We start from the raw sequence: 23,689 nt of genomic DNA on the forward strand, positions 1-23,689 counted from the left end.
ATGCGGTAAAGATGAAAAAATATAAAGTTTAAAAAGATGTATCACACTGGAATCTAAAGATAAAAACTGCATTGTCAATTTAAATGTGCCTCAATCAAGTTCAAAGATTTTGAGAATGTTATGATACTTGATATATACTCTGAAACGAGGTATATTTATATGATGGCATGATGTCATGTTGATCCCAAAGATTATCAGGAGTCTTAATCTGCGACTTGTTTGTGGGGATATGGGGGTGATCAGAGTTTACTAGATTAAAAAACCCCATGACCTACTTGGAGAAAAATACTCAACATTTGGTAAAAATAAAGATTTTTTTTCTTTAGCATCAAACTGAATTTTTTGGGTCAACAAAAAGGGAATAATGTTGGGTTTAATAACATCCATTCTTTTAACCGAATTCCCAGATATTAGTGTGTTGAACAAAGCTGCAAAGCTGTGTAACTATGATGGAAACAGCCGAAGACATCTCGATGAGATATGAAAACCTGTCTGTCAATAACTGAGGATTATCGAGGTCCGTGGAACACCTTCATCTGCAGAGCCCCGTCTAATCTGGAGCGGGATATAACAAGCTCCCGACTCCTCCTCACTGTCAGCCTCTGCGGACGCGGCGCGGCAGAAGTTTGCGTCTCTGCGCGGGTGAAGAAGCGATGGCCGCGTTTTTGGACTCTGAGTTCCCTCTGATCAGGCAGAAGCAGCAGAAGGAGCTGGTGGATCCGAAGATGCTGTTTGGAGATCAGGAGGCCTGCAGAGGTGAGAGGAGATGATGCTTGCAGTTTGCTGACCGCAGTTAGATTACTGCAACAAAACCGTCATCTGCAGGTGAAAATAGTTTCTAATTGGAAAAAGAAAAATACAAGAAATATTTTTACTACTACTACTACTACTACTAATAATAATAATAATAATAATAATAATGGTTGGATGTGGCTCAGTGTGAAGGAGTAGTTGATTCTATGGTTCCAACTAATAATTATTTTAATAATTGATCATTCTGACAATGAAATGATTAAACAAATGGCTCATTCTGGAGATTATTCATTTAACCACTTATGCTTATTTTGTACAGTTAAAAAATACCCTAAAAATGTAAATTACTTTTTGACATAAAAAATATAAAGATTTTATTGCATAAGTTGCAATTACATTGCTTTCCTTCAGTGTGCACTTGGTCGTTTGAAGCAAAATCATGTCAAGTTCATTTCTACAAGTTTATTTTAGCAATAATTGAGTTCAATTATGATACTGTATTATAAGAATATAATACAGTAACCAATCACAAAACAAGAAGCAAACATTACACTTTGTCAAATGTCATCATCAGGAATAATTATTATCAAATATATAAATGTTTTTAATCAAAGGCAACACTGCATGTGGTTTTTAACCTTGATTTAAAGGAACTCAGCGTTTCAGCTGTTTTGGAGGTTTTTGGAAGTTTGGTCATAAAAAGGATGAATATGCAACTTAAAAAAAACGTCAAATGTCAGCATGTGAAAAGCTCAGTCATTTCTGCTTGATTTAACATCAATATATTGTAGGGAATAATTATTTTTTGACAGATCTGAGTGGAACATATTTACAAAGAAAGAAGCTTTTTATAAAATGTGTAGTTTGTACAGTTTTAGCTTAACTGCTCTGATTTCAGTGTTTTATTCAGTCATTAGCCTTTTTTGAGTCTGTATATTCCAGTAAATAATTAATTGATTACTACCTTAGTTGACTGTTATTTCAATAATTGATTCATCACAATTAATCAGATTAATTGTTTCAGTCCTAGTTGCTTCTAGGCATTTAGCCACAAGTTTTCTGCTGATGTATCGATGTATGAATGTGTGCAACATAGAGTTTTAATGAATAGAAAAGCACCAAATAAATTCAGTCTATTTACGATTATTACTGTTCTTGGCATTTGGTGGTTTCCATCTTAAATAATAAATAAATAAATAAATTTAAATATCATAACATAAACATAAATTCTACTTGTACAGACTTTGAGTTATGTGTCCTAAATCTTTCCTCCACCAAAACAGTTCTCCATTTATTCCCTTTTTTTTCTAACACATGTTGTAAATATTGTAGTGTAATTATTTTCCTCAGTTTTCTGTGTGATTTGTTGCTCTAAGATGGTCGGAGTGAGAGCACTGCGTCCTCTCAGGAGCCGGACAGATGCCCGGCTTTGATGGAGGGCCAGAGGAAGAGGAAGAGGACCATATTTAGCCGAGCCCAGCTGTCTGAGCTGGAGCAGGCCTTCGCTGTGACTCCGTACCCGGACATCACCCTCAGGGAGAGGCTGGCTGCACACACACACCTGCCAGAGAGCAAGATACAGGTGGGATTCAGTCTCCAACTTTAACAAATCAGAATCTGAGTTCCCTCAGTGAGGAGCTAAAACGCTCATTACTCTCTAAAAAGTGCGTTTGGGTTGTAATTCGTGTTATGGATTTACTTACATGAATCCCACTTGATTCTTTTAGTTTTGTGAGGACAACTTACAATTAAATTCAATACTGTTCGTATCCTACGTCTAACGTCATGACACAAGCTCCACCAGATCCTACACCGACCAGGGTGGTGCAGGGGCAGAGCACAACTCTCATATGGCGATTTTAGTTCTCGATGCGGCTGCTGCTCCTGCCCTGATTACCTCAGCTGCATGTCTTCCCTCTCTTTCATTACCCAATTTCCTGTCTAACTACTCGCAAATAAAGGCTGGCTGAGCCAAAATAACCCTATAAAAATATCCTTTGTTAGTTTACTAAATGATTTGAGTAAGACTGACTTAAATTTGTCAAGTTAAACCAACTTAAATTAAGTTGGATAAACCTAATTGAATTACTTTACCAATTAAAGCAATTCAATTAAGTTGGTTCAACTATTTTCTTATTTCAGTGTATTTCTATTCAGTTATAGTTTATCTGTGTATAGTTATGTGAATAAAATAGGAAGCATTTTCAATAAAACTTATATAAAATGGAGTTAATATTTTTCTATTTTTTACCAACTAAAATGCTAATTGGTGACGATATATATATGTATATATATTTATATATACATAAATATATATATATCGTCACCAATATTAAATGGTGAAAAAACTTCAGTTGACCCCATCAAGGTGTTTCATTTTTTTCACCAATTAATATCAAATATCATCTTGAGTTACTTTAATACAAACTACCCACATTTATATTCAACCGTAGAAAAGCCCATCAAGTCCAATTTAAAGTTACGTTAACCCGATGATCAGCCTCTTTTTCTCCCTACCAGGTCTGGTTTCAGAACAGAAGAGCCAGAAGTATCAAAACAGGCAGACCCACCAAGTCCGACGGGGGAGGACGGGGTTTCCTGGAGCCCCCTGCTGGACATGGGGCCTCCGCTTACCCACCAGCCACAACCAGCCTGGCGGATATATTCAGGCAGGATCAGAGCCACTCCTGTGAGGAGGTGCCTGCGCTTTACTCAGACTGGATCCAGATTTACAGCAACCAGGCGTCGTCCACGCCTCCTCCGTGTCCGTCCCTTCCTCAGCAGCCTCCCCCGAAGCTGCTCCAGAGCTGCTCCAAAGCGCCCGACGGCCACCGCTGGGAGGAAGAGCAGCAGCTGGGCTCGAGATTCAGCAGCTTCATTACTGGCTCATTTCCGCAGCCAATCAGCAGGCAGAGTCATCACCATCCCTCCACGCGCTCCTATCAGGCGTTTACGAACTTCAAACCTCAGAGCCTGGCTCCGCCTCTGACCCATCAGCACATGTATGGAGGCAATGCTGGAGCTGGAGGACACAGCTCAGTGGACCAGGTTGTCCCTTCACACCCTCAACCAATGTACTGGGAGGTCACTCAAGGTCAAGGTCACCGCCATCATCATCATCATCATCATCCGCAAATAGGACCTCAGACTTCCATGGGATACATCTCAGATCTGATCTACAATGCCGCCATTGTGACTAATTTTCTTGAGTTCTGATGACCAATGAACATATTTGGATCCATTGCTGTCCAGTTTAGTAAATGATTAATCGTTAACTGAAGTATACAGATTTAAAAAGGGCAATTTTGCTGAAAGAGCAACGCAGGTATTAAGCCAAAACTGTACAAAAAATATACATTTTTGCATTAAAAAAACCCTACCTTTGTCTGTGAATACCCTAAACTCCTAGAGTGGCACAGCTTCACCAGGTTCAAATTCTAAAAAAATCCATCTGGTACCTAATTATTAGATCAGTTCTACACTGTAATGATGCTAAGTTAAGCAGAAATATTTTTCAGATGCAGATGATGATTGCTACAAAAGATCAAACATGCACTAAATGAAAATACTTATTTTATTGCATTTTAGGCAATAAAATGTTTAATTTCTTATTTGAAAAAGGAATAGATTCATGTTTTTTTACATCTTTCTATATATTTCTAAAATTGTTTATAAAAGACTTCAGTGGTTAAGAGAATTTTTTTATCTGATTAATCGATTAAAAGTCAAAGAAACGGACAGAATAGTTAGTTACTAAATTAACAGTTACAGTCCTACCTCCAAGTTTTTTTTGTTCCTATCCTTCTTGCCTGCTGATTTTATACCAGATAGTTAAGTAGTACTGCTGTTGTTGTCTGTCAGTTTAGTCGTACTGTTTTGTAATCAATATTTTTAAAAAATTAGGACATTATTTGACACCTCCATTGTAATAATGTTTGTCTGAAGCTAAGTATTTTTGGATTTACACGTAGTAATTTATTAAACAAGGTTTGAGCCTTACTGAACTTTTTTGACTCCAGAATTCATGCGCATAGCACGGATGAGCTATATTTCACATCAGACCAAGTCAACCACAGTATGGTTATTTTGTTTGTGACAAAATAAATCCCACCTTTATTAAATCGGGTTTGAGTTAGTTCGCTAACTGGCTAACTAACAGGTTAACAATTTTTTTGGGTTAACTGTTTGGCTAACTGTTTGGTTATTATTTGACGAACTAGCCAGCTAGCTAACCTGCTAGGTAGCTAACTCTAACTGACTCCAGTTTTATTTTTGGAAAGCCGAGTCTTATAGAGTCAGTGAATAATTTAATGTAAAATCTGTCTGGCAACATAAAGTAAAGTATAAGATGTCAAAAGCAACACCTCATGTTCAAATCTGATCACAGTCTTGCAGCACACCAGTGTTTTTGTTTTCAGCTACCAATTGAAAAAAGTTGGATAGAATTTTTTGACCATTGCATTAAATTAGATTGGATTAGAAGAGATTTATTTCAAACATGTCAGAAAACACAAAACATCTTTAATCCTTTTTGTCAAAACTTAATGAATTTTGTGCCAACAGCCCAACATCATAAGAAAAACAAATAGGTACATTTGACATGTGGTTTATACACTTATATTATTTGAGTAGCATTATTCTGGTTAAATGTTAATGTCCTATTGGTGTAGCTGATAAATCTGTAACTGCTTAACCTGCTTTAAGCTCAGTAATATAATAGTACATAGTAAAATGCAAAATGCATAATGGCTTAAATAATGTAATGAAAATATGAAGATTTTTAAACTATTTTCAGCTGATAAAAAAAGGCCTTCAACCAAAACTAATTTACACAATAACTCGACTGTTTTATTTCATATACTGCTGAACATCAATAAAAATGCCAGATTAATTAAATGGCAGATTTTACTTTATGAAAAAAAATAAATAAATCTCAGTCATCCACAATATACAGGAACTTAAAAAAAAATTAGGTAAACTAATCCAAAAAATACATTAGTTTAGGAATCTTTTGTTGTACATCTTTGCTAGTCTTTAAATGTGGAGGTGGGCTGATTAAAAGCATCAGAAAGCAGCAAACAAACATAAATCTATTCTAAATATTTTTAAATTTAGAAAATATAAAACCATTTGATCCACCTTCAAGTGAACCTTAAGCGAAGTTTTGTCCTCCCAGATGCAGGCTTGTGTTTTCCTGCATGACATGTTTAACTGCTGTGACCCATGAGTATTATCCTTCCACAGTAATACCGATTAAAATGATTACTTGGGGGTAAGATACGATGACAGGAATAATTATTTTCCTATATCAAAATATTTTCGATAACTCTTTGTATTCTAAGAATCAGGGGGTTTAGATGGACAAGAGGAAATGAAAAAGAAAAAAGAAAAATAAGAACTAAATTAAAGCCAGAGCTCAAGGTCTATCAGCTTACAGGCCGAGTAATTTGGCATGGATTTAAGTTTTGAAATATTACATGAGAGGGGTATAATACTGAGGCAAACATGACAGACAGGAGAGCTGGACACGGATCGCTCTATATCATAATCATCTTTAATACCAAATAATCTTTCAATAAACCTTTAATCCGGGTGTCAAATCTCAGATCTTAGGAGGATACTTTATTGTATTCCAGATGTGGTTACATCTTTTAATCCATCCACTGATATATCAGGACTTGACAAGAGTGGTGTGGTTTACAAAAACATGAATTCATATCTGGAGAACAGATCAGGAAAAAACTGATCAGATTTTAAATTAGATGTGTGTTGTTGATCATCGAGGTATCAGAGTCTGATATTGCAGCTAGTTAATGATTTGTTTTTGTTGCTTTTTTGTCTAGGCTGATTCCCAAACATCAACCTGAATTAAAGAAAATAAAATACTTTACATCTGTTTTCAACTTTTTCTGCAGGTGTAAACTTCTAGTTTTATTGAGTCTTAATGAAAAAAATGTATTAGATATGATTGCATTTGAAAACAACCAAACAAAAACATCAACAGGATAGAAAAACAAAAAGATTGGAATAACAAACAAGTGAAGAATGTAAGTAACATGTTAAAACTTACAATCATGTTTGACTGGAGAAAGTTCAACAAATGTATTTAAAATAAATAGAATTAATAAAAAACAAAAATCTAAACATCTGTATGTAGTTGTTTTTTTTTACAGTTGCTATGGTTCCCCTAGTTCTCCCTCCATGGTCCGGACCAGGACATAGAGCTCAGCCAGTCCAACTACAGATGCAGCAATAACAGCTGATATCACCCTCTGAAACAAACACAAGGGATAATTAACAGAAGCCTGTGAGGGACAAATTTAACTCAATAAAAAAGTGCATTACTAAATGAAGTGTCTAGTAAATATGGCTGAAATGTTTTGTTAAACCGAGGAAGTTTTTAGCATGAAGGTTGAGCCTGACTGAGCTATTCACATGTAAATATTTCACAATATGTCAAAGCAAAAGGTTTACTTTTTCACATGTTGATGCAAGAAGTATTTCTTAAGCTCCAGATGAATCTTTTGGAACAAATGATGAGGCTTACACTAAATGAATGCTATGTTTTTACATTTTAAGCAATTTTGCATTTTCTTATTTAAAAAAGGAATTGAAACCTAGAGAAACTCCTTCTAGTTTACAAATCTAGAACATAGAAAGTACCATCTACTTTATAGATCTAACATCCATCCATCCATCCATTTTCTTGCACCCTTTTTCCCTCAGTGGGGTCGGGAGGGGTGCTGGTGCCCATCTCCAGCCAACGTTTCGGGCGAGAGGCGGGGTACACCCTGGACAGGTCGCCAGTCTGTCACAGGGCAACACAGAGACACACAGGACACACAACCACGCACACTCACACCTAGGGACAATTTGGAGAGGCCAATTAACCTGACAGTCATGTTTTTGGACTGTGGGAGGAAACCGGAGTACCCGGAGAAAACCCACGCAGGGAGAACATGCAAACTCCATGCAGAAAGACCGGGGCCGGGAATCGAACCCAGAACCTTCTTGCTGCAAGGCAACAGCTCTACCAACTGCGCCACTGTGCAGATCTAACATAGAGAACCAAAATCTAGTTTTTATCAGAACAAGAATCCAGAGAAACCCCCACTAGTTTATTCTTATTAAACATGGGGAACCAATATGTAGTTTTATACTTTTACCTGTTTGTCTTTCTTTTGGTTTGTTTCATTTGTTTTTTCTTCTTATTCGTGCAAAGCACTTTGAACTGCCTTGCTGCTGAAAATGTTCTAAATAAATAAAATTACCTTGAAAAAACTGTTTATGTGTATAGTTCAACATGCACACCGCAATTTCCAGAATGTTCTTTTTTTTGTTGTTAAAAATTATTTCAATCTACACTGTTATTAAAAAACAAGGCAATAGCTGGAATAGATTAGAATTCATGTATGACTGAATGTTCCCTTACCGTTGCGGTTTCAGTAAATAAATACTGGCTTCCCATGTAGGAGCAAGCAAAAGCAGCAACTAAAGTCACCAGGAAGTTGAAAACAGTCACCACCACTGCTTTTACTGAGCGCACTGAGAAGAAAAGGGAATAAAACCAGTTCAAGTCACACAGTTTAAAGCCTGTTGCCAACATGAGCAAGAAAGAAGGCATCACACACTGACCTTGCTGACCAAAATCTGCAAGTGTGCCATTTCGGTTCATTTCCTAACAATAAAAACAGAAATATTTTTGATAAGAACATGGATGCAGGTTTAGTTCAGCATTGTGTTTTCTCATCCATACAGTTTTAACATGCACCTGAGTGTTGACATTACGCGTCATCCTGTTGTATTCCTCATTAGCCAGTTTCGCTTTGATCTTCTCAAGACGTGCCACTAACTCAGGATTCTGAAACAAGAACCAAAAGTTAAGACTTTAAATTCATTAAGACAATAATGATACCATTTTTTTTTAAATTAGGGTCTTTGTGCTTTAATTGACATCTTGATTTGGCCTTATCTTATTGCCATATTTGATACAGTTGATTATAATAAACTCAACGATAGTCTAGAAAAGTAGTTAGGATTTATTGGTGCTCTGGTGAAATAGTTTTATTTTATTTGGCAGACTGAAGCTACTTTGTTTGTGCCAACTGTAAATATGAGCAAACAAAGATCAAATATGGAACTCCTCAGGGCTTTGTTCTTGGTGACTCTAAAACCAATGTTGTGGTTAACAATATTCACCCCCCAATGTTAGTGATTTACAAAATAAAAAAAATCGGTATTGGCAAGTTAGGCTTAATGAACCTCCTGCAGCTACGCCACAAGGGAGTATTTTGTCATTTTATTTGTTTATGTCGTTGGTTCTTAGATGTTAAATGTATGCAACACATAAGTCTATATTTTAATGCAACTTATTTCAATATAATTATTTTTTTCTGTACTTATAATCACTGCACTGAGACGTGCATGGCCTTACCTTTGAAAGGGAGGTGCTAAAATGTTATTGGTTAACGATGTGGAATATGAGCTGCATTGTTAGCCACTGCTACATCTTCCATCAATGTGTGGTCTTGAAGCCATAACATAAAAAATACTGAATGATATTCCAACAAATGTTAATTATGTAGTGTTGGCCAGGAGTGGTTAATGTTATGTAGAGTAATGCTCTTACTCTGGGAGGCTTCACGACTTCAGGCAGGTGCAGTGAGCTGTCTTCCAGTAATTGATGAAGATAGAAAGGATGGCCTTAGAAGACACAATAAAGAGTTACTTTATGTGCACGAAAGGATGTAATATTATTACTGAGCACCACAGTCGTGTTTCCGTTCACCTTTATCCTGAAGGTGTTTCTTCAGCTTCCTTGCTGTGCTGAAAGGCAGGACTGTTGGCTTTGGTTTTTCCAGGATCTCCATCAGTTCTTCTTTAAGTCCTTCCGGCAGGGATGAGTCCGGGGATCCCAGCAACTCCGTCACCCGACATCTGAATTTGTCTCCAACAACAAATGAAGATGCCATAATGTCGATGAAGCTAATAAAGACTAAGAAGACTGTCGCTAAACGACACAGCTGTGTAAATCCTCAGTCCTGCTCTGAATTACGCACAAAGTGCCTGGAAACGCGCAGTTTGTATTAATAATTGAGGTCATACAATGTTGGCTTTTAACGAATACTAGGAGCTCGATGTTATAAAAATATACGCGGCCATGTTTGTCTTGTGACATATGTTGCGTTCCATTTACCTCGGAAGTCTGAACTCCAACCTGGGTTTGACGTCAGTTAAAGTGGAATTTCAACATAACATTTACAGCACCAATTACAAATCCAGTTTAAAGTTGTGGATGCTACATATAACATTGATTTTAGACGCACTCTTACATGCGGGCTTTGTACAGTAATCGTGTTTCCACCATGTCTTACTGCTGATACGAGAAGCGGCCATATTAAAACGTGATGTCTGTCTTACAAGTCCTAACTGGGAATAGCAGGAGGTACTTATCCGTGGGAAATCTGACGGCGTTCGAGATGATTTTTCCCAATGGAAAGTCGGAATTTTCAAGTTCCGAGTACAACTGGAACGCAGCAACACTCAGACCCACGTGACAAGTTTTTTTTTTCTTTAATATATTTTAAATATTGAACCTTATTGGGTTTTGGAAATCAACCTTTTTGCTATGTGTTGGCAATAATGTCAGAAATACAATTTTTATCACCACGAATTTTGTTCGTTACGTTACACGTTAACATTGTTGGTGTATTCATGGTTCGCTCGTTTACCGGAAACTCCTTTCTGACAAGTTTGTGCATAATTACGTAAATTCATACAATCCAGCCAGTTTTTCTTCAGCATATCAACATGAACAATTTACAACTGCACCAATCAGCAATAATAATAAAAATATATGGAATGCAGAGTTTAGCGGCCAGAATCTCGTTTCTGCCACTTTACGAACGTTCCGTGAAGGTAGCATCCCGGTTTGTGTTTGCGTACGATCGCCCAGGCAGAAAGGAAAGATGGCCGCCTGTGCACTACGTAGAGGGTTGCTTAGTGGTGTCAGCAAATACAGCAGAAAACACTCCCATAGAATACTGAGTGTCACTGACATTAACAGCAGCTTTGAGGTGTACAAGCCACGGTTACAATGCCGAGCCTGCGGGTTGCTCGGCGGTGTTCAACAAAAGAGGTTTATGTCGTCACGGTAAGAGACACAGCGTCCTTATGTCAAGCTAACACACATACACACGAGAGGCTGTAGCTAGGTCCATCATGCTTACTTATCTGGCCCCGGAAAATCAAAGCTTTGGTCATTCTCTCAGAGCAGACTTCTGGATATTATGTACGCTAGGTGTGCTATAAGGGATTATATTATGTGTTAGAAAACTAGAAATCTGCTGATCGTCTAGTTCATGCTAGCTAGCCAAGAAGCCAGCATGGGTTGAGCAACAACTGCCTGATCCAAACTCCTCCAGCCTGCTCAGTCAAATCATTGAATGCTGGATAACATGAACCACACATATTTTATGAAATCATGTTTTATAGAAAAGTTGTGAGTTGAATGCAGTCTGGAAGTAAAAAGCTGCAGATGCACTCTGCTAAACCTCATTGTTAAGCGGAGTCCGGATTGCAAATCCACTGCTGTTTTCCTACCAGAAAACAACAAAACACGTTTAATATGATTATAATAATTCACTATTACACTTGTGCAAACTTTCAGTCAACTTTCCACAGTGTTGTTGTTGCATATTTACTTTGAAAACATTCAGTTAATTGTTTCTCTGTTTAACTTTGGCAAGCACACCGTTTTCCACATTGAGACAATGTCGTCAGTGGCCACTTGATTAGCTTAGCCTCTAAGAAGCTTTTCTGGATCCTTAATAACATCCTAAATCTATTTAGGCCAATTAATTGAAAGAAAACCGTTATACATATGTAAATAATGCCTTTTGTATTTTGATGATGTTTGCTTTTGTACAGGCAAGTTTATTTTTAAACACGTTAGCAATTATGTATTTTAAAAACAAACAAAGTAGCCACCATAATTGCTACCTTGTCGAGATTAATTTAAATCTCTGCTTCCCTTATAATCTATTTTATAGTAAATTATGACTAGCCAATGTGTCCATCATGACTTCACAAATATCAGCGAAATGCCTGGTAATGTTTGCCAGTATTTTAACTTGTTGAGACTTGTGCATTCTGGCAAAACGCAGAACTTTGAGCGATCGTTCACTACTGGAAAGATAAACAGCCGACTTAAATACCCCTGAAACATCAAATATAGCTAGTCGCCAGGCACTACCTTGTTATTAACGCAACTCAAGTTGTTTTTGGGATGTTATTTAGGATAAAAAAATGTCTGATAACATTAAATGCTTGTGAGGAATGCACAGACGTTTTCTTCACTACACCAGCACAAGGAAACTAAAAGATTGTACCCTATAAAACACCTGATGGCTCTCTGGAAACGTTTGTGTTCATACACAACATTATGTGTGTGCAAAACCTGTTAAAAAAATGAATGAATGTACTGCAAAGCACTGTAGTACCATTGCAGACTTTTTTTGTTTTAATCAAATGCAGAAACATCAGTTTGCAGTGGAACATTTAAAGTATTTTTCTATAATCAACTAATTGTGAACTGTAAGGAACTCATCTATGCTGAGAACGTCACTCTGTTTTTTTTTTGGTTTTTTTTTTGGTAATCTGGACTATAATCCATCATGTGTCACGAATCGAGCCAATTTAATCGGATCAGGGTGTGATTTAATATCATGTTTTGAAAACAAAGTTTGGGATACAAAATAGTGAATGGATTAAATGCTGAAATGGCCATCATCAGACACAGTCGGCTCCAGAAACAATAAAGCAAAAGTGTTTTAAGTTCATTCACATTCAGGCCCGAATGGGAGTCGGTGCTTTTCTTGGTCAAACGTTTGTCTATGAGATGCTGCAAGTAAAAAAATTGAAATTAATGTATCTAAATGAAACCCCTTAGCACTTTTATTTTTTTAGTTTTCTTTTCATCAGTGATGAAGTCTGAGAAGACGTTAGTGATTTGCAGGAGAGATGCATCAAACTGTTGCCTCTCTGAGTTGTGTAATTAAACCACAGATATTTAACACAGACCTGCTTTGTTATGAGACATGTTGAAGTCTGCTTGCCTGTGCAAAAATTCTCAAGATCAGATTTCAGTTTGCGGTTTCCCTACAAAAAGGGAATATTTTGCACTGAAGAGATTTTAGAAAGAGAGGTAAAGGAAATGTTGAGCTGTAGAAATGGAGATTGACGTTCTTGACCCTGTTCATGTTATTTTAAAACAAAATTGCCTTTAAAAGTTTGAAAAATGTTGCTTGTTTACGTAAAAGCTGCTCCACAGCGGGAACTGTGCTGGTATCAGCTACAGCCAGTGTTTTAACTTGAACTTTCATCTTGTGTGTTTGTGTTGTTTTGACCAGAGAACACAGGAAGCTGTCCTAACAAACCATGACCCAGCACATTTTTGTGTCTTTTGCCTCTCTTAATCCGGTCATGTGATCCAGGCTTTCAAACTATTAATAGAAACGTTTGCACACTCATTTTGACTTTGACCGTTTTGCTACCTGAACAGGTTTTGATGGGCTTGGCGCTGCTTCTGGGAGCTCAGGGCTGCAGTTGTGACTTGTTAGTTTAAGGAAGTTGGTGTTTTTCCCTCCCAGAGAAGTGGGAGTCGGTGTAGCCAGAAACGATTCTTGGGTCGAACGAAGAAGGATCCTGTTAACCTTAAACATCACCAGTAGATGTGGGTGGGCTTGAGCCCCCTCTGATTCTGCAATAGCAACAGTTGTCCAGTTTTTACCCTTTACTGCTGTCATATTTTTGTTAGCTTAGAAGGTGAATTAATGGGGGTTAGTGTATTGGCATTTATTTAAAAGATGGGATGTGTTTCAGTGCATCAGTTCTTTCCAGCGCATTTTGCATCGGTTATTGGATCTGTAAAATTTTGCTAAACCTTAAGCTTTCTTATAATAAACCATTGTTTCTTGTTTAAAAGTTCACAGCTTTGCTAGACTCTTCATTGGTTATTGTTTACATGCAGTAAATAGCAGTTGGTGTTTAGTTTTGCACGTCACTAAAAGGTTTAGCCGCTGACCTTTAGCCTAGAGATACTTAAATATAGCAACAGGATGTTTGTGGCTCTCAGGGCTGAGACTGTGTTCAACAAACACATTAAAACACATTTTATGACATTACAACCACAAACTTTATTGTATTATATGTGGGCTAAGTTTTCAAAACGTCTAACATCAACGTGTGGAAAGCTCAGTCCGTTCTGCTGGACTTAAAATCGATGCAGTGTTGATTATTTTTGGATTAACAGATGAAAAATTGTATGTCAAATGTGCTTGGAGGATTTTTTAAAACTGAATTTGAAACAAAAGCTGTGCTACTTTAGGAGATCTAGGTTGAACATATTTACAGACAAAAAGGTTTTTTTAATCTGAATTGCAAAATTAAATTTTTTGTACAGCGTTGGTTTAATTACTGCTCTGAATATGTTGTTCTTGGCTTTTTTTGAGACCATATACTCCTGTTAACAATTTATTACTGGATTAATTACTTTAATAATTCATTCATTAAAATTGATTCAATTAATTGTTTAAGACCTTCCACCTACCCAGAAAAAATAGTTTGTTTGAAATTTCCTTTTTTTGTTGTACTCCTCTCTAATATCTCAAAACAGTAATACATATTGTAACATATTTTCAGGCAGTATTTCATGTCAGTGCTTTCATTTGAGATTAAAATCCTTGGTTTGGACCTTGGCTCGTTTTTATAACCATATTTCTCACAGCGAAATCCAGTTACCCTGTGGTGATTGTTTTTGCAATAGTCAAAAGCCAAAACCTGAAACCAACTTACCGTGCGATATTAAATCCTCTGGTCCACATATCCCAATCATTAATCCGCCCCTTCATCTCTGCTGTGAAGATTAGCTTTCACAAGTGTGAGTGTTATTCACTCAAAGTGACCAGCTGTTGTCGTCATCATCGCCGGTCGAGCGTTGTGTGTTGAAGATGGACACTCTGGTGTTTCTGTCAGGGCTGGAGTTGGGATGGATTGGGCCTTTTTTCTTTACGGATCAGTGGTTGTCTTTACCACACCTTGTGCTTTGTGATTAATACCGACTGACTCGTAGCTGCGTGTTTGTGTGCGTAACTGTGTTGCCTGTATTTTGGCAGGAACAGGCCTGAAGGAAAGATTTTGGAGCCTGTCGGTGTGTTTGAAGCAGTGAAGCAGCATGGGAAATACGAAACGGGACAGGTAAGGCTTTCTGATGATCCTGCAGCAGAGCACGCCGTAGCTTGACATGGCGGCCGTTAGCACCTGGATTTACAGCATTAAATAGTTCAAACTTGTGCACACATGAATCTATGTTTAAAGTGCAACGGTGCTTTTAAAAGTTAGTTAAGTAAAGATGGTACCAGTAATGAAGATCTCTTCTTTACATTCAAATTTTTTTTTCATATAAATAAATCTCAGTGTTGTTTTTGCATGTGTAATTCCATCTAATCTGTGCTGTGTCTCAGGGATTGATCTATTTTCTCTTTCCTTGTTGTTGTTGTCTTCTCAGCTTTTTCTCCACAGTGTGTTTGGCTACAGAGGCATCGTCTTGTTTCCGTGGCACGCCCGCCTCTATGACCGGGACATCACCCCTCCGGTGTCCGACAGGTAACCCCGCATCTCTGACTTGCTCTTAAAGTTTAGTGGCTTTGTTGGAGAAGTTTTTGAAATAAAATGTCCTCCCGCAGCAAACCCGAGCCGCCCGGAGCCCACGGCTCTAAGGAGGTGAAGGGGAAGACTCACACCTACTACCAGGTCCTCATTGACACCAGGGATTGCCCTCACATAGTAAGTAGCAGCCTCTTTGTTCAGCCTGAAGCTGCTGCTGTTTGTTTTCAAGTAGAACTTTGCTTATTGAATGTCCAAACAAAAAATGTCAGATTGTTCTGGGTAAAGACACCAAGCATTGTTTGGTCATTTCTCTAAGACAATTACAATATCGTCAAGGAAAATTGGTTCTTTTAGTTTATTTAAATAAATATTCTTTGTTGATCCACATTTGAATGAAGATCCAGAGGTATTTCTTTCAGAGCTTGCGCAAAATAAGCTAACAGAACGGATCTTGCTTCAGGTTAAAACACTAAGGACTTCCTCCACATGCATTCAGTGCATCGTTAAAATATTAACACATAATGTAAATTAGCTGCAACTATACATAAGAACATTAATAAAACTGGTGCCTTTCTAACTGCTGCTTAACTGCAGAATCTTGTTGATGAGTTTACAGCTAGAAGTCAGTTAAAAAAGATACTGTTTTATACATTTTAATAGAGATTCAGTGAGTAACCTCAAATTAATAACCATCATTTAAATGCTTTTTATTATTGTTCTGAAAGCCACATTAGACGAGTCAGAGCTTCATCTTTGTAGCTGTGACACGTTGCTGTTGTGCGTTAGATTTAATGTTGTTGTGCGAATTTGTTCTGTGTTCGACAGTCTCAGAGGTCTCAGACTGAGGCTGTGACATTTCTGGCCAACCATGACGACAGCAGAGCCTTGTACGCCATCCCAGGTAACCAGCGATACTGACGCTCATGGATCTGACTTGCATATTTCTAATATAATGTTTTAATCAGGATTGAAAAGGGTAGGATTTGTTTTTCTATGCATAAACTGTTTGATTGTCTCTTCATCAAAACAACAAAATTATTTAAGCGCCATGTAAATACTGTCCTTTTGACATAATTTTCTTTCATTTTGCCCACTTGCACATTTCATTTAATATTTGTAGATGTTTTATTTTGGTTTTGACTTGCTGAATATTAATAAAAAATTTAATTACTTAAAAAAGTCAAACCATTTTACTCCCTGTTTCGTCTGTATATGAGGTAAAGTTAAACTTAGATTGGGTCTAGTCAACAAAAATAAAGATACTAAAGTTCATAAAATTCTTCAAATGATAAATATTTAATCTTATTTGACCAGAAGTTACAGATTTTGAAACAAAAGTGGTCTAAATAAGTTCTGATGATACAAAAAAAAAGCAGTGAGGTAGCCGATTAACTTTGCAAATCAAAGGCCAAAATTAGCAATGTGCTGTTTTTCATTTTTTTCAGGAAATTAGTATCAAGACTGATATTGAAGCAGTTTTAAAGGCTAAAAGTTAAATTGTCCCAGAAATTATTGCGATAAGCGATAATATTGTTGTTTTGTGACCATTTTCAAGCAATAGAATGGTAATGACATAATAATGGAAGAACACATTCTTAAAGATAAATAAACTTTAAATTCTAACTAATCTAAAATTTAACGCTGGAACTGGAAGACATGCTAAATATCCAAAATAAATAAACAAAAACACAGAGGGAAAAAAATCAATTATGAGTCTCTGTAAACAAAATTATCCTTCAAAAAAAGGTATAATTGAGACCAAAACTCCAGACTGAAGAATTTTGTCATCCAGTTTTTGGTAGAAAGAGAAAATTATAAATTACGCTGATACAAAAATATTGAGCTCGCTTTAATCTACCATGCAATTAATTGATTTATTGTTTATTGTGTGAGGCACAATAATATTTAGAAATTTGAGTCTGGAAAATCAGATTCGTCATAAAAACTCTTCTTATATTCTGAGTTTTCATTGCCGGAGTTGAATAACAAACGAGAGATGGTATTTCTAGGAAAGTGAAGGGGAGTTGGACTGAATCTGTGATTTGATTTAAATTACTTACATGTTTAAATGGAGCTCTGAAGTTCAGGCTTCATACTGTTGTGTGTAGCTGTCATGTGACCGTGTGTGTGTGTTTGTTCCTACTCCAGGCCTGGACTATGTGAGCCATGAAGACATCCTGCCTTATAACTCAGCAGAGCAGGTCCCAATCCAGCATGAACTGTTTGAGCGCTTCCTCATGTACAACCCGGCAAAATGTAAACACCCACCGTCTTCTTCTGCTTTCAGCGTCAGACTTCTCTCACGTTCACATTGAATGCTAAATCACTGCCACAGCTTTGAGTTGAATCAGAACAGGGAAGCAGATGTGAAGGTGTTTCCTCTTAGACCTTCCACACTTGCTCATCATACATTTGATAAAAATAAATAAACAACTGACTAATGTAGTTAAGTAAAGATGTAATAACAAATGCAGGTTTTTAGCAGTTTTTCCAGATTTGTTTAATGGAATGATTGCACTATGAAGAATGACTCCAAAACAACCAGTAATATTTTTAGGTGTTTGTTTTTGTCATTAGGTTGAAAATTATGTGCTTCTTCAGAATCATCTTTTAAATTTTTGGTTTTGATATTAGACATCAAGTGTAAATATAGAAACTTTAGTGTAAAAAAAAAAAAATACATTTTATATTTTCTACAAATATTCAAATAAAATGTGTCCACCGACTTTACTGCATAAAATGTGCATCTGTTTTTATTTTAAAAGCTAAAATAAGAAATAAAATGATGGTTCTTTAAGCGTGACAGCACATTTTCTACAGTAGATGTTTATCAAAAATTATAAGCAGAATTTATTTCAAAAGATCGTGTAACATTTGACTGAAGGCAAAATGGCTCTTTTTGTAGATTCCTGCTCTAGAAAACCGATGGCCGCCTCCATGTTCGTTTTAGTGATTTAGAATCTATGCATGTAGGTGTTATAAACTAAAATACATTTCATTAGGTTAATGGTAAATTTGTGCTTTTGTCGTTGTTTTCACACCTCAGCTCCCCCATTTACACCCAGAGACACCCTGAAGGCCTGGCAGGAGAAGAACCACCCCTGGTTGGAGCTGTCCGACGTCCACAGGGAGACCACAGAGAACATCAGGGTCACCGTTATCCCCTTCTACATGGGAATGAGGGTGGGTTCATCTGCTCAGAGTTCCTCAGTATGTCAGTCTCACCAAGGTGCTGCGATCGCAACTATTAAAACAAACTCACCGTTCACTAATCTTACAATTTTCATCGTGACTTCTCTGCTAGTCTGACTGTAATGTTTTCTGTATTTCCTTCTTTTCTGACCAACTCGACTGAATTTTGACCAATCCTCATATCCTGCTTCTAATTTAACTTCCTGTTTCACGTCTCCTGAAACCGAACCTGCAAGTTGAAAACATGTAACATTTACTTTTTCCCCCTTTCTTTTGGCAAACTCTGTTTCATTTTGGACCTTATCAAGATTACGAATGTTTTAAAAGAGCTGGTTGTCCCAGAAAGTATTAATAAAACCCATCAGCAGACTCTTAATATATTAATAAAAAGCTGTTTCTGCTTTCAGTGAGTAATTAAAGTTAAATAATACTTCACATTTTTTCACACTGATGTAGTTTTGCAGTGCATAGATGCTTTGACTGCTTTGATTAATTTGATGAAATAATATTAAAACACAACTCTTACCTTTAAGGATCTATTTATGGGACTTTCTAGAGTCTAGGGACACGTAAAAAGCTATTTTGGGCCAGATTTGGCCCTCAGGCCTTCAGTTTGAAACGTTCAGTTCATTTTCTTTGCACTTTAACTCCTCCTCAGGACTTGAGTTTATTTGTATTAAAGCATCAATTTCAAAAAGGTACCTGAAAACGGTACTTACACATTAAATATTAACTTTGTTTACTTTGGCAAAAAATGTTCAACTTTGCCCACAACGTTTTGAAAACGGTGCCACAACATCAGTAACTTTATGCCTTAGCAATCACAAAGAAACATGGCAACATGCAGGAGGAACTGACCTTTTGTCTTCTTTCCACTGAAAATCTGATGAATTGCTTTTCTGGTTCTCAGGAGGCCCAGAACTCCCACGTGTACTGGGTGAGTAACATGCAGTGTTGGAAACGACGGCAGCTTCAAGCAAACAGTTTGAACATGTGTTGCCTTCCTGCAGTGGCGCTACTGCATCCGCCTGGAGAATCTGGGCAGCGAGGTGGTTCAGCTGAGAGAGCGGCACTGGAGGATCTTCAGCCTGTCGGGAACCCTGGAGACGGTCCGGGGCCGAGGCGTCGTAGGCAGGGTGAGTGTCAGAACAGCATGCTTTTATTTTGAAGGGGTAGGTGTGTCTGACCTAGAGGTCTCTTTAAAAGCAAAACAGTGTCCGAATAAACAGAAAAGCAACAATTACGGCATTCCTACTGCTGATTACCAATAAGAAACCACATTGGTAATGCAGGTATAAAAATGTTATGACATTTATTCATATTGATTCTGATAATAAGCTGACACAAAACTATAAAATAAACGCTCATTACATTTTGTTTCCTACTACTTCTCATGCAGAATATTATACACAGACCATTTTATGGCGTAATACTGATTTGTCCTGTGAATTTTGTGTCCCTTTGTTTTTTTGTGCCTTCTTAGGACAAATGATGAAATTTAGCTATTGTGCTAATTTCTACATGTTTTTTTTTTTTTTTTTACATTGCCTTAAAATGTGGTAATGTTGATTAATGTGCTCTGTTCTAATCAAATAGTTAAATTAAAACAAGTATAAGTTGATATTAGCTATAATATTAACTCTGTTGTTTCTGCTCTGACAGCCTTTTAATGAACAGGAAGCTCATATCCTGCAATCTGAAGTTTAAAAACAGCCCTACCTCCATACAGCTACACCTCAAAAAATTTGAAGATTTTGAATTTACTTATTTCAGAAGGTGAAACTTGTATATGGATTCATCACATAGTGAAATATTTCAAGACTTTGTTTCTTGTAATTTTGATGATTAAAATGGGTTTAAATCAAGTAGGAGCGTTCAGTTTAGACCCAGAGGTTAACCTGTTAACTGCTACCACTTTTATTTTCTTCAAGATCAGAATAAAAAAATTATTTAACGTCAGTTGTTTTTTTGTTTTTTTTTTATTCTGAACCTCTTGTTGTACAGCTGTTACTTAACATGGATAAAAAAAAAAGTGTGTGTGTGTGCGTGCGTGCGGGCGTGCGTGTGTGTGTGTGTCTTCATTGTTTCCTGTTTACAGTGTTTCTGTGTTTGTGCTTACAGGAGCCTGTGTTATCTAAAGAGCAGCCAGCCTTCCAGTACAGCAGCCATGTGTCTCTACAAGCTCCCAGTGGTCATATGTGGTGAGAACGATGCTCTACACGCTGCATATGCAGTCCCAGCAGTCAGAAGTTTACATACACATTCATTGTCCTGTTTGTTTTCAAGTTTCGCCCATCCGACCAAAACGAACACACTCGGATAAAAGGAAATGAAGTTTGGCCACTAGAACTAGTTTTAAAAGCTGAGTCCATCCCACAAAAACCATCTTATTTAGATGATCTCTACTGGTTTTGATGGGTGGATTGGTCATATGTCCAACCAGAATGATGCCAACAGCTTGTTGATGACAGGTTGAGTTACAACTTGGTAAAGGACATTTATCCAAACATCAGAAGGGATGTTTATGTATTTGAGCAGTTTGTGTTGTTTTTCTGCTGTGTGGGTTGGAAGAAATATAAACTTTTTTAAACAGTTTACCTGTTTAAAAAGTTACTGCCCCGCAGTCAGAGGCTGTAGTCCTTGCTGTGGTTTGATCTCCGGTCTCAGGCCTTTTGCTGCATGTATTCCTGTTCTCCTGTCTCTCTACCTACAGGAAATATAGAGGTTCAATTAAGGCCCCTAGTGTCAAAACATGTATTTATTGTCTTAACATTGTGTTTTGTTGTACAGTATATTAAACATGTTTAGTTAGAAGGTAAAAATAAAAGGCCATAGTTATTTATTTAAACCTATTTTGTTTATACAAGCCATCTAGTTCAATCAATCGAGTTTATTTGTATAGCACATTTCAACAGTTGGCTTTACATCGTAAAAACACAAAAATACAATCATAGAAGAGAGTCAACAATAGAAACATAACGTTTTGTCGGGTGGCATTGTTACACATCAGAATATTTATCAATGTTACATTTATTATAATGTTTCAAAAGCAGATGTGTTTTAAGTCTGGATCTAAAGGAACTCAGTGTTTCAGCTGTTTTGCAGTTTTCAGGAAATTTATTCCAGATTTGTGGAGCATAGAGGCTGAATGCTGCTTCTATGCAGATCCAACGTCTCATTTTCAAGAGATTCATGTTTTGATTAAACAAAATTACAAACACAGGAATATAAAAAAATCAACTAGACCCAATTAAATAGGCTAGTAAAATATGAGATCAAATCAAGAGTAATGTAGCATTCATGTAATTGGCAATAATTGCTACCCTGTGTCTGACCAGAATTATAGATTGTCTGTAAATATGTTATAAAAAAGAATGTTTAGATTCTGTAGCCATTCACTCCTGTTGTTTTTCTCCAGGGGAACGTTTCGTATTGAGAGAACCGACGGCTCCCACTTCGACGTCAGGATTCCCCCCTTCTCTCTGGAGAGCAACAAAGACGACAAAGCGCCCCCTGCTGGCTACACATTCTAACTGGCACTGGCTGGCCACCACGCCAGTTCCCAGCTGGGTCATCTCTGCAGTTGCCCTTCCTCTGTGGCCCTGCCTCAGCATTCAGTCAATTTCAGTCACAAAGAGACTTTAGGAGTGTCGACATAATCCAAACTCCGGCCGTCAGGCTGCACCCAGCAGCTGTGTGGGATCGATTAAGTGACAGAGTGGAAACTCACTCTGCTGTTCTGTGCATTCTTGAGACACGGACACTTGGGTCAAACGTAGAATTACTGCAGATTTGGTTCTGACGGGCAATTACTGAAACACTGACCCGACTATTTGTAAGTGGGAGGATTTCCTGCTGAGCTTCTGGTTTGAGAAAACGGAGGGGGACTCAAATTGAACCAGTAAGTTATTTCTTATTTGCCAGCTGAAAACTGTTCATCCCTCTGTTTTCATCTGTTTTGGGTTATAACATTTATTTTACCTGGACCCTTTTCTTCTCCTCATGCTTTATAAGCATCAGACTACCTGGTTCGGAGTCGTGCAAGAGTGACACAACAGTGAAGCACAGTGGACATCACTACTTCCTACTAAACAAGCATAAAAATAATGAAATGCAATCCTGTCACAGTAACTTCTAGTAATTGAACTCAAAGTACATATTTAATATTTTCTAGTAACTTTCACACAGTTGGAATGCAACTACCAACAGGGTTTGTGTTGCATAGCCATGCTATTTCCTTTAAAAACATTAATTATATTCCTGATTGTTTTGATTTTCATTAGTTTATATTGGAGTTAAAATGTGGCTTCAAGTTTCTAATAACAGCCATTAGATGAATTGTATTGCATCTGTTGTTGCTGCCTTTGCGTGCCTTTGGAAGGTCCTCTCTGTTTTTAGTTTCCCCAGGAATCCTGGTGAGGTTTCTGCTCACAGCTATTTTGTTCTCTCCTTCTTGTTTGTCTAACTTTAGACACACAACAGAAGAAATATTTAGCTGTAATACGTTGTGCAAATTTGAATCGGGCTGATCTAAACACTTACCTGTTGGAAGGTGGTTATTATCATTAAATTAGAAAAATGAAGATGTCCACTGTGGTTTAGTGTTATCGAGCTCTAGTATTGTCCACTGAGTGCGTTGATGGCCAAATGTAACCCCCCTCCTGCTCAAGGCCAGGATTTATACTCTTGGAATAACAGAAATCGCGCCACAAAAACGAGAGAAGCAGCATCAGAGGGGGACAGGTTTGAACTTTTGTGTTTTAAGAGACGCGCCTACCATTTTATGGATGTCGTTGGCTGTTTTTAACTTTGAGAGGGAACGAGAGATGAGCCTAAACACTTCCCCCTTAACGTGAAGATAGAAGCTAACTTTGCTGCTTTAGTGAGCGATTTGAAGCAACTCTGACGTTTGAAATACTGTAAATAGAGATGTAATTAAAAGTAAAGGAAATAAACCTTTTCAAAAATGTCTGGATCTGTAGTGAGTTTTTGTTTTCTGTGATTAGGTTTCTGCTCATGTAGAAAATAAGGATACAATGTAAATTCTTTTCAGTTTAAAGGATAAAAACAAATGACT

The 23,689-nt window shown here is 37.2% G+C and overlaps 4 protein-coding genes across 5 annotated transcripts in view; 2 read left to right on the forward strand and 2 right to left on the reverse strand.

Annotated features, from left to right (window-relative positions):
• LOC108166809 (zinc finger protein OZF-like) overlaps positions 1-23,689 on the reverse strand; it is a gene marked incomplete at its 3' end in the record, with an annotated part of 267,441 nt that overhangs the window by 137,112 nt on the left and 106,640 nt on the right. The window lies entirely within an intron of this gene.
• sebox (SEBOX homeobox) lies at positions 6-4,645 on the forward strand. The gene is made up of 3 exons (XM_008426151.2): positions 6-756; positions 2,130-2,335; positions 3,274-4,645. The coding sequence occupies exons 1-3, from the start codon at positions 654-656 to the stop codon at positions 3,967-3,969; spliced, it is 1,005 nt and encodes a 334-aa protein (XP_008424373.1). The 5' UTR covers positions 6-653; the 3' UTR covers positions 3,970-4,645.
• Positions 6,286-10,138, reverse strand: vma12 (vacuolar ATPase assembly factor VMA12). Its single transcript, XM_008426150.2, has 6 exons — positions 9,542-10,138; positions 9,383-9,456; positions 8,525-8,614; positions 8,389-8,431; positions 8,186-8,298; positions 6,286-7,025 (listed from the first exon to the last, which is right to left on the reverse strand). The coding sequence occupies exons 1-6, from the start codon at positions 9,723-9,725 to the stop codon at positions 6,930-6,932; spliced, it is 600 nt and encodes a 199-aa protein (XP_008424372.1). The 5' UTR covers positions 9,726-10,138; the 3' UTR covers positions 6,286-6,929.
• Positions 10,686-23,583, forward strand: poldip2 (polymerase (DNA-directed), delta interacting protein 2). Of its 2 annotated transcripts, none has more exons than XM_008426149.2 (11): positions 10,686-10,906; positions 14,928-15,009; positions 15,320-15,417; positions 15,498-15,597; positions 16,246-16,321; positions 17,569-17,676; positions 18,467-18,603; positions 19,523-19,549; positions 19,623-19,748; positions 20,734-20,813; positions 22,031-23,583. In XM_008426149.2, exons 1-11 carry the CDS (start codon positions 10,722-10,724, stop codon positions 22,143-22,145), a joined length of 1,134 nt encoding a protein of 377 aa, XP_008424371.1. In that variant the 5' UTR covers positions 10,686-10,721; the 3' UTR covers positions 22,146-23,583. The 2 variants fall into 2 exon arrangements, with proteins under 2 accessions (XP_008424371.1, XP_008424370.1); XM_008426148.2 differs by having other exon boundaries at positions 14,934-15,009.

This window comes from Poecilia reticulata, linkage group LG13 (assembly GCF_000633615.1).
Source record: "Poecilia reticulata strain Guanapo linkage group LG13, Guppy_female_1.0+MT, whole genome shotgun sequence".
NCBI lineage: Eukaryota > Metazoa > Chordata > Actinopteri > Cyprinodontiformes > Poeciliidae > Poecilia > Poecilia reticulata.

What these genes read in the sequence shown, in the direction of transcription:
- vma12 (XM_008426150.2), bottom strand. Translation starts at nt 9,725, where the DNA reads ATGGCATCTTCATTTGTTGTTGGAGACAAATTCAGATGTCGGGTGACG. An exon ending in GAAACACCTTCAGGATAAAG is followed by an intron (nt 9,457 to 9,541) that starts GTGAACGGAAAC and finishes GTGTCTTCTAAG; the next exon opens with GCCATCCTTTCTATCTTCAT. An exon ending in TATTTACTGAAACCGCAACG is followed by an intron (nt 7,026 to 8,185) that starts GTAAGGGAACAT and finishes TGTTTGTTTCAG; the next exon opens with AGGGTGATATCAGCTGTTAT.
- poldip2 (XM_008426149.2), top strand. Translation starts at nt 10,722, where the DNA reads ATGGCCGCCTGTGCACTACGTAGAGGGTTGCTTAGTGGTGTCAGCAAA. An exon ending in CCAGGGATTGCCCTCACATA is followed by an intron (nt 15,598 to 16,245) that starts GTAAGTAGCAGC and finishes TGTGTTCGACAG; the next exon opens with TCTCAGAGGTCTCAGACTGA. An exon ending in AGCCTTGTACGCCATCCCAG is followed by an intron (nt 16,322 to 17,568) that starts GTAACCAGCGAT and finishes TTCCTACTCCAG; the next exon opens with GCCTGGACTATGTGAGCCAT.
- sebox (XM_008426151.2), top strand. Translation starts at nt 654, where the DNA reads ATGGCCGCGTTTTTGGACTCTGAGTTCCCTCTGATCAGGCAGAAGCAG. An exon ending in AGATCAGGAGGCCTGCAGAG is followed by an intron (nt 757 to 2,129) that starts GTGAGAGGAGAT and finishes TGTTGCTCTAAG; the next exon opens with ATGGTCGGAGTGAGAGCACT. An exon ending in TGCCAGAGAGCAAGATACAG is followed by an intron (nt 2,336 to 3,273) that starts GTGGGATTCAGT and finishes TCTCCCTACCAG; the next exon opens with GTCTGGTTTCAGAACAGAAG.